The sequence below is a fragment of the Sardina pilchardus genome, chromosome 17 (genome assembly GCF_963854185.1).
Source record: "Sardina pilchardus chromosome 17, fSarPil1.1, whole genome shotgun sequence".
Taxonomy (NCBI): domain Eukaryota; kingdom Metazoa; phylum Chordata; class Actinopteri; order Clupeiformes; family Clupeidae; genus Sardina; species Sardina pilchardus.
Genome location: NC_085010.1, coordinates 19,437,888 through 19,447,887, shown reverse-complemented (window position 1 = coordinate 19,447,887; position 10,000 = coordinate 19,437,888). Strand labels below are relative to the sequence as shown.

At 46.5% G+C, this 10,000-nt stretch overlaps 1 protein-coding gene across 1 annotated transcript in view; it reads right to left on the bottom strand.

The window, feature by feature from the left end:
* Positions 1-6,238: 6,238 nt before the first annotated feature.
* ccdc3a (coiled-coil domain containing 3a) overlaps positions 6,239-10,000 on the bottom strand; it is a 10,406-nt gene continuing 6,644 nt past the window's right edge. The window contains exon 3 of the mRNA XM_062517984.1: positions 6,239-6,600. Within this exon, the coding sequence (XP_062373968.1) occupies positions 6,265-6,600 (336 nt within the window). The 3' untranslated portion in view covers positions 6,239-6,264. The remainder of the gene's footprint in view (positions 6,601-10,000) is intronic.

Genomic DNA, 10,000 nt, shown 5'->3' with positions numbered 1-10,000 from the left:
TGTCCTACATATACAGTAAAGGAGCTTGAGAATGTCCTGTGTGTGCCTGTGTGTGAATGTATGGGGGGTAGTGTGTGTGTGTGTGTGTGTGTGTGTGTGTGTGTGGTTTTGGGAAATGTGGACGATTGTATTCTTTCGCTGGAATGTCAATCTCGTGTCAAATGAAAAATGCTAACCAATGCTTGTAAAGCCAGCCGTCCATCCGTCCCTCCCTCCCTCTCGTCTAATGCCGTGCACGTGTCTCCTGTTGACGATCTGTCCTTTTGGGAACGGAGGTCTCACACACTTAGTTCAGTATTGGCTCTGTAACTCTGCCACCAGGGTCACCACTCTCAGACAGAGGAAGACAGCTTCACCCGGCTTCAGAAATGTGAAATCCTGCCTTGTATTCCCCTCGTCTGCGCATTGAATTATTAGTAAATAATTAGTAAATAATTAGCTGATATATTGGGCTGGAGATTACTTATGATCAGCTGGTTTAGTGAATGGTTGGAGCAAATACGCGCAAAGACTTTTACTTTTCTGAAGCCGGGATGGCTGTCACTGCTCCCAGACTTGGGTTACAAGTCCGGTCCTGAGTCTTGATCCTAGGATTAGGATTAGTTTAGGACTAGGCCTTTCAGTGGGTCGGAGGTCTGGCTCAAAATGTTTTAGTACAAGTGGAATGAAGTCATGTTTTTTTTTCTTACATACACTGCAGTGCAACACTATGTTTTGGGACAATGTGTCACGGAGTGTTTTTCCGCTGAGGAAGTTTCCTCGTGTGTCCTCCAAGCTCAGGTGCTGAGTTTGCCTCCTTTAAAAAAAAAATTAAAAATAAAAAAAAAATGTCCACTGAAAGCTGTGATTGACAGGTCAGTGTCACCCATGGCAACCTGCGCTAAGCAACCTTTACTGGAACTGACTCTGTCATGGCAAGAGCTCGCCAAAAACGAAATCAACACTGACTTCAAATATCTCATCAATGAGAAACCATGAACGTCCAAAAATGTATCTTTTTGTTTTTTAATGAAATACAAGCATGTCAGAAATCGCTTTGAATAGAAAAAAGAAAACTTCCAATCCCACACGTTTGCATAACTTGATATTCCCTCACCACCACGTAACTGTATATCTCTATGTTATGAAGCATATAGGGCCTTGTGATAAATACCATGTCAGCCCACCATACTTCACTTTCACTGGAACCTCCATGCCAACCCTATCTGAGACAGAAAGAAAACTTTCTTTTCTAGAAAAATCTAATTAAAAACACACACCCAGTGAAATGTGAAATATATACTCTTTGCATGTGACGATGACAACAATCCATATTTCGATATGTGGGAGCGACATATCAATACTACTAACCTTACTGTGATGTGGAACTTGTGTTATAATGGGGCTTGTATATCCGATGCCTTTGACAATCATGTGCACATATCAAGAGTTTCTATCATGCTGAACACCAAGGGAAGGATGAACGATTGTTTTTGTTTTACCCTCAAATAAATCCTGAATGACCATTAAGCAAGTCCATGTGTGTCTCATTGGAATGTCTCTGTGCTTGGTGATACTGTGGGAACAAATAGGTATCCCGTCAGCGTGTATTTCTCAGGCTTATTTCAGCTGATGGCTTAAAATAAACACACATTTGTAGTCATAAACACACACACACACATACATTGGATCCATTCCCGCCTGGACACCGGTGCCTTTGCGAGCAGCCTAATATCTGCCACACACACGCACACACACAGTCACAGGTAAACACACACACACACACACACACATTGGATCTATTCCCCGTGGCCCAGCGGGCGCCCTAATACCTGTCAATATTATGCCACCATTGTGCAGATGATCCCCGGCCGCCTCTCAGCACTTGGCACCATCTGCGGCTGAATGAAAGACTGAGTGGATGAATGCAGTTCACCTGCTCTGACCCGCACACTCAGCTCGCCATCACGGCCTGAAACACCGCCGCCGCCCACCACAGCCAGGAAATAGATTGCTTCGTCCAGCCGCGGAATATTTAGCACATTTAATCTGCCTGCAGGGGTGGTGGAGGGAGTTTGGGGAGGGGAGGATTTTTTTTTTTTTTTTTTTTTTTTTTTTTCAAATTTCTCTCAACGAGGAAAATGAGAAACACTTCAGGGCAAATGCCACCTCATTTCATTCATGCATGTATTACTCTATTTGTTTTTGTTTATTTTTTTTCTCTCGCTCTCTCTAAGCAGAGTTTACACACTTCCAATGGACCGGCTCTCACTAGACCCTTCAGCCAGGAGAGGTTCCCCAGGTCTGAGGGCTCTGTGTAGGCTACCCTGGCTAGGGTCTGCAGGTACAGGGCCCTGGAGCTGTGAACTGAGAGAGAGAGAGAGAGAGAGAGAGAGAGAGAGTATTTATGAGGTAATGGTGTGGAAAGGCAGAGTAGCTGTTTTTCCATCTCAAGAGTCGGAGCGGATCTGGAGGGATGCACGGTTGTTAGTGGGAACGAGCCCCTGGGCTTTATTTGGACGGGCCGCTGTTTGGTCTCCATGGGCTGGAGATTAAGAGTGAATTAGGTTTAACGGTGCCCTCCGCTTTCCCACCACACACACACACACACACACACACACATTCCCTTACCTTTATGCACTCATCGCCTTGTGAACTCACACACACACACAGGGTCTTAATCTCCCACTCACACATTTTTTGTCACCTGTGTGCCAGGAAAAAACACACACACACACACACACTCATCATCATCACTCACACTGTTTCACACACACACACACACACACACACACACACACACACACACACACTCATCATCACCATCACACTTACACATTTTCCATTCACAATCTCTCACTTATTTCCTCTCTTTCACACATAGTTACACACACTAACCTCTTTCTTTTGCACATGCGTGGGCACACACACATACACACACACACACACACACACACACACACTCAGGCCCTGCTGAGAGATGCAGACTTTGTGTGCTAGTTAGAGTTGGAGCTGAGAGGTGATGGTGATATCTAGATAAGTGCCTGAGGGCTCCAAGACACCTGCTTCATGTGGTGGGGAGACGTTGGTGAGTAATATGACTGGGGTGAATGGACTGTTTGGGGTGCTCTGGAGTTGGATACATACAAACAGGAAATAATGGAGGACTCGGGCCATGTTTCAGACAACAGGCTTAGTGTATCTCTGTTGAGACAAATTACAGGCCCCCAACATAGGTAATGAGTGAGTGTGTGTGTGTGTGTGTGTGTGTGTGTGTGTGTGTGTGTGTGTGGAGAGAGCTTTTTCCTCTTCTGACATGCAGGCAAGGGTGAGTATACTGTAAATATGTGTGTGTGAGTGTGTGTAACAAAGATGAATAAAATGGAAAAGACAGGACCCACAGAGAGTAAGATCCCCATGACACACACACACACACACACACACACACTTGTAGGGAGCGTGTTGTTGAGCAGTGAGAGAGTCTATAGCTCTATTAGGGGAGTTGTGTTGAGCAGCAGGTGAGACCCGCGGGTGGGAGATGGTGGTTGGGCCAAGACTGAGGTCGACTAAGGTTGTGTGTCCTGGAGTAGACCATGTGCTGACTAGCATCGGTACCATTATGTGTGTTTGTGTGTGTGTGTGTGTGTGTGTGTGAATGTGGAGCAGCTGGTGAATCAGAGTTCATCACTAATTCACAGGACCCAAGGCACCAAACACATTTAGGAAGCCCGCTCTGAAAATTAGAGTCAATTAAAGTCCATCATCTCTCTCCCACTCTCTCTCCCACACTCTCTCTCTCTCTCTCAAACACACACACACTCTTTACTTTTTTCTCTTGCACACACACATACACACACACACACACACTTACTTTACTTTTTTCTCTAGTACATGCACATACATCTCTTTCTAACACACACACACACACACACACACACACACACACACACACAAACAAGATGGATTATGTTTACTGGAATTAGTTGGAGCAGTATTTGGGAACAGCACCAGCGTCTACCTGGTCCCAGGAAAACATTCCACGCAGTGGTGCTACTCGTCCAGACCTGCACATCAGGGGGGGAACAGGCCAGGTTGTGCGTCTGTGTATCTGTGTGTGTGTGTGTGTGAGTGTTTCCATGAGAATGATGATTCATCTGTGTTTATGGAGTTTAGAGTGCCTCCGTGTCTATGTGTTTAACAATGCAAATAGTCCCTTATTTTGGAAAAAGATGGCTGACCATTGATATTTGATCCAGTACATATGTATGAAACACTGGTATGTGTTTGTATATTTTTGCTCTGTCTGTGTGTGTATTAATATTTATTGTTAGTCTCCTCAAACACCTTGGGAAAATTCTTATTTCTGGGGTGCAGACACACTTGGGGTTGGATACCCTAAATGTGTTCCTCATTAGTTAGAGTGAATCCAGCTGCATAAACCTGTTGCATAACACACCCCGGGTATGACTGACTTGGTAATCGGCAGTGTGTGTGTGTGTGTGTGTGTGTGTGTGTGTGTGTGTTTAGGACTATGATGGGACAGCTCTGCAGGAATGCATTAGATTATTTGTCCGCGTATGTGTTTGTGTGTGTGTGTGTGTGTGTGTGAGAGAGAGAGAGACTGACTTGTGATGTAACAGTAGCAGTTTCATTTGTTCCCTTCAGAACTGCCAGAATTCCATCCCTCGCTGCAACCTTTCCGAGCCCAGAATTCCAGAGTAATCCAATAAGCACAAATCCATCTTCTCTTAAACACACACACACACACACACACACACACACACAATTCCCTCTCACTCCAGAAAAAGTCAGTGAGGGTATCTGGCATTGATATATAACCCTTCAAAAAAAGATGACAGTGGTATTTATTAACACTTTATATGCCGCTAAGTACAGAATCATATACAGGTATAAAAACAACAGCACATCATTCATCTAGGAACAAGTGAATCGTCCCCTTTCACACATTATTCGTTTCAAACATCCACATTTCACTCAGTCATTTATTCCTTCAGTCATGACAACGGAATTAAGCGCCCTCCAGTTCTAGACTGGGGGACAAGGCAAGTTCCTCTGGCACTTTTCAATGTCTTTTAGTATGTGTGTGTGTGTGTGTGTGTGTGTGTGTGTGTGTGTGTGTGTGTGTGCATGTGTGTGAACATTATGTGCAAGGATAAGTGTTGTGTTTGTGCAAGTGTGTTTGTGTGTGTGTACACGTGTGTGTGCATATGTATGCGTGTATGTGTGTGTGTGTGTGTGTGTGTGTGTGTGTGTGTGTGTGTGTGAACATTATGTGCAAGGATAAGTGTTGTGTATGTGTGTGTGTTTGTGCGTCTGTGTGTGTAGTGTAAAAGGATATGAGAGAGTGATAGACACCGTGTGTATGTGTGTGTCAATACGCATGTGGTAAATGCCAAAGCGATGCAGCATACGGATATGGATGAATGCAGTTCTCTACAATCTACAGTGGGACACGGGGACACAAGAACCTGATGAGAGAGAAGGAAGTAAAGCAGTGGAAACGACAGAGTGAAGAGATTCACAGATGAATGAAGAGAGAGAGAAAGATGTAGAATGAGAGAGGAGAGGGAGTTAGATATTGCATCGAGTACAGACCAAGACATCCAGAGACTGCCCAGCAGTCTTTTTGGCTATTAACAATCTTAATGTGTGTGTGTGTGTGTGTGTGTGTGTGTGTGTGTGTGTGTGTGTGTGTGTGTGTGTGTGTGTGTGTAGGTTCGGGTGAGATGGTGTCCAGTCAATGTCTGGGAGAATCAAACCTTTAAGTCTCTGAATGGTGAATGCATTAGGTGGGTGGTATGTTTGTGTGGGTGGTATCTTTGTGTGGGTATGTTGAGGTGAGAGAGGATGCTGAGATCGTGTGCGTAAACCTGTGTGACCTTGGATGTAGTTAGTGTAATCTGTGTGTGTGTGTGTGTGTGTGTGTGTGTGTGTGTGTGTGTGTGAAGTTGTGTGTAGTGTGTAGTACTGAAGTGATTTGTGTGTCCATGTCTTCTCATAGTCCAGGTGACACATGGTGTGTGTGTCTCTCCACCTCCTCACATTCCAGATAATACACTGATGATGATGATGATGATGTGTGTGTGTGTGTGTGTGTGTGTGTGTGTGTGTGTGTGTCTCTATCTCCTCAAAATCCAGGTGAAACACTGACGGTGTGTGTGCGTGTGTGTGTGTGTGTGTGTGTGTGTGTCTCTCTATTTGCTCAAAATCCAGGTGAAACACTGACGGTGTGTGTGTGTGTGTGTGTGTGTGTGTGTCTCCATCTCACAGTCCCTGTATGTAGCTGGAGCGGCGCGGGGTGGTCTGCGCGGGCTTGTTCGGCGGTGCGCGGTGCTGCGGCGGTGGCGGTGGTGGTGGTGCGATGGCGTTCAGGTGGTGGCCGGCCCTCCGCTCGGCCGCGTTCAGCCGCTCGCGCAGCTCGTGGCGCTCCCGCTCGGCCTGCCGCGCCGTCTTCTTGGCCCGGCGCACCGAGCGCTTGAGCTTGCGCACGCGCTCCTTCAGCTGCCGGTTACGGCGCTCCAGCGCGGCCGTGCGCTCCGTCAGCACGCGAACGCGCTCCTCCTCCTCGAACAGCACCTGCTGCACCGACGAACACAGCAGCTGGGGGAGAGAGAGAGAGAGAGGGAACACAGAGGGGGAGAGAGGGAGAGAGAGGGAGGGAGGGAGAGAGAGAAAGGGAGAACAGGGAGAGAGGAAGAGAGAGAGGGAGAGAGAGAGGGAACAGGGAGGGAGAGAGAGATAGAGTGGGAGAGAGGGGGAACAGGGAGGGTGGAAGAGAGAGAGAGGGAGAGAGGGAGAGGGAGCGGAGGAGAGAGGGAGAACAAAATAAAAATAAGGATATAGCCATGTATGTTTGTTATTATTGTTAGCATTATCTTCTGTTGCTTTATCTTACTGTATTGATTTTCCAATTCAACTCAACATATTTGTGAATGTGTGTGTGAGTGTGTGTGTGTGTGTGTGATAGAGCTTTGGTAATAATGTTACTGAAGCGTTCATGCCAATAAAGCTTTCTTGAATTGAGTTGAGACGGAGCAGAGGGAGAGAGACTTTTGGCTTTTAAAAATCCTTTCATTCAATTCCAGCTGCTTTATGAGCAGGACTCTTTGGATACAGTATTGCCAAAGCTCAGTAATACAACAGACTGCAGACACTTCAGCACAGACACAAGAACATTACAGTGGGAGTGAGAGAGGAGGGGACTTGGACCTGAGGGGTACATAAGAGTGGATGGAATGAAAGTGCTGACAGAAGAATGAATGTGGAGGAGACAGAAAGGGCAGAAGAGTGGGAAAGAGAGAGAGAGAGAGAGATGGTGACAGACAGTCATGATGAGGGTGAAAAGAAGTAATGGAGGCCAGGAGACAATCAAATATTTTTCTTTTTTTCACTCATTGCGAATTATTCATGTATTCGTATTCATACATTTTTACTAATAAATAAAAACTAGCTAGCAATACGTTTTCTTGTTTGTATGTTTTGTCTCCTTTCATTTTATATTTGCAAAGTGTACCGATACCATGTCACAAGGTGATACTCCATTAAAAAAACAATAAATGGATTGATTGATTGATTGATCTTCAGACGTCACAGGGTCAGTCTACATTTTGGACATATTATAAGAGTGGGGGGGTCATGAGGTTCATCCTCAGGAGATCAGTCACCTGACACAATACCCTTAAGTTGGGCACATTCTAAGACTTTGGACCACCTCAACACATGCATCACATGCATGCCCCATGCACTTCCCTCCTCTTATCACCTTCCTCTGCCACTATCTCCTTCCACTACTATACATAGTGCTGTACAGTATTGATCAATGTTGTACTAATGGCTACCTAAGGTCTCCTCTGCATAGTAGCCTGAATGCTATTCCTCTTTTTTGTTAGCTGCTTTGGATAAAAGTGTCTGCTAAAAACAAGTGAAATAAAAATGTATTTTAAGTCTTACAAGAACCATGTACCAAACTCTGGGTGAGCGCTTGCCCACATAACTTCAGAGGGCACTACGCTGGCCAGTGGCCACACACACATACACACACACACTGGCCAGTGGGCGCTGTTGCTGACCCCTGTGCTGAGGTGAAGTGTGGTCAGACGTGTGGAGCGTGAGCCTGCTGCTCCGCTGAGCTCGGAGTGGAGTCGTGCTGCGGCCAGATATGCAGGTCACACAGCGCCGCGCGTCACTCGTGACATCACCTCCTGTCAGCTCCATCACTTCCCCTCCACTGCCTGCTTTCTTTTCTGGGCCCCCTGCCTGTGTGAGTGTGAGTGTGTGTGTGTATGTGTGTGTGTGTGTGTGTGTGTGTGTGTGAATGTGTGAATGTGTACGTGTGAAAGACAGCAAGAAAGTGCGCCTGAGACGGAGAGAGACAGAACATATATCATATAATCATATTTGATATTTGTGAATGCGCAGGTGGGGAAACTCCAGTGTGTGAGATAGATACAGCACGCCCTTCTGTATGCGTGTGTGTGGGTTAGCCTAGGAGTACGGCAATGACAGAAACTGTGTTTGTGTGTGTATTAGCGTACATGGCATTTGTGCATGTACTGTATAAGTATGTAGTAATACGTGTTACAGATGCTTCTCGTTCTCGCCTTCGGCAATCAGACTCCTGAACACTACAACAAAACTGATCTGAACTATTTATTTTCTTATTCCGCACTATTGCGTGTACGTGTAGAGGCTGGGGGTGGTATGTACTGTGGGGGAGATCAGGGGGCCGTTGCGTGTACGTGTAGAGGCTGGGGCCGGCGTGTGTGGGGCAGATCAGGGGGCTGTTGCGTGTACGTGTAGAGGCTGGGGGCGGCGTGTGGGGGAGATCAGGGGGCTATTGTGAGGTGGGCGGGTGGGTGGGTGGCGTTTATTCTCCCTCACTGAGTTTGGGGCCCTGGCCAGCCACACTGGACCTCACCACCTCATGCGGAGCGCTGGCGTAAGCCAGAGATCACACGGCCAATGACCCTCCCTGACCCCACGCCAGCGCACACACACACACACACACACACACACACACACACTCCATCTTGCACATATACACACATATACAATATCATGCACACACACACACACACACACACACACACACACACACACTATCATGCACACACACAGAGGGGGGCATTGTGAGTAATAGTTGTGTTGATGGAGAGGACTTGTAGGAGTTATGTAGGTTTTTGCCATAATTCATCCAGTATGAGTGGCTTTGACCCGGAGCACAGGTAAGAGGCTGGAGGAAAGGAGAACGCAGGGCCCTATCTCTCTCCAGGCTTACGGAGGTAATGAACACCGACTTAGGACTTAGAGACAACAACAACAACAGGGATTGGTGGATTTTCTCCGTTGAAAAAGGTTGAGAAAAGTCGCCGTTTCCCAGCAGAAGTTCACATGATTTACGGGTTACGCTCTCTTCCCGCTCGTCCTGCTGCGTCATCGTCACAGCCTCGCGCGCCTCTCCCGTATCGCCTCCTCGTTCATCACGCAGAACGCTGGAGCTATAAGGGGGGCGCCAGGGGACACATTTCTAGAAGCATCCGCGAGACACTTCTAGGGATGCACAGTCTGAACTCCAACTGAATCACTACGTTGTTCACTTTGAACAGAACAGGTGATATAGAAAAAACAAATAGACACGCAGACACACACAGAAGTTGCTACCTTATCTTGTCTAGTGTTTCACACACACACACACACACACACACACACTCAACTACACACCCAAAACCGTCTTTTTAACGGCTGTTTTCTACATCCTTTTTTTTCCAAACAAAGAACATGGGGAAAAAATGTAAGTAAACAAAAGAAGCTGTTTGTGCAGACTGTTAGCCCTTGTTGACATATTAGCGTTAGCGTGTGTTTATGTTATTCTGACCCCGGGGTGGCCTGAACAAACACACTGAAGTATTTGATGAGTGACTGTGAAATGGTGCAATTAAAATGACGTGTCTCTCACACTCCCGGGAAAAACAAAACAAAACAAAACAGAAAAAAAAAAACC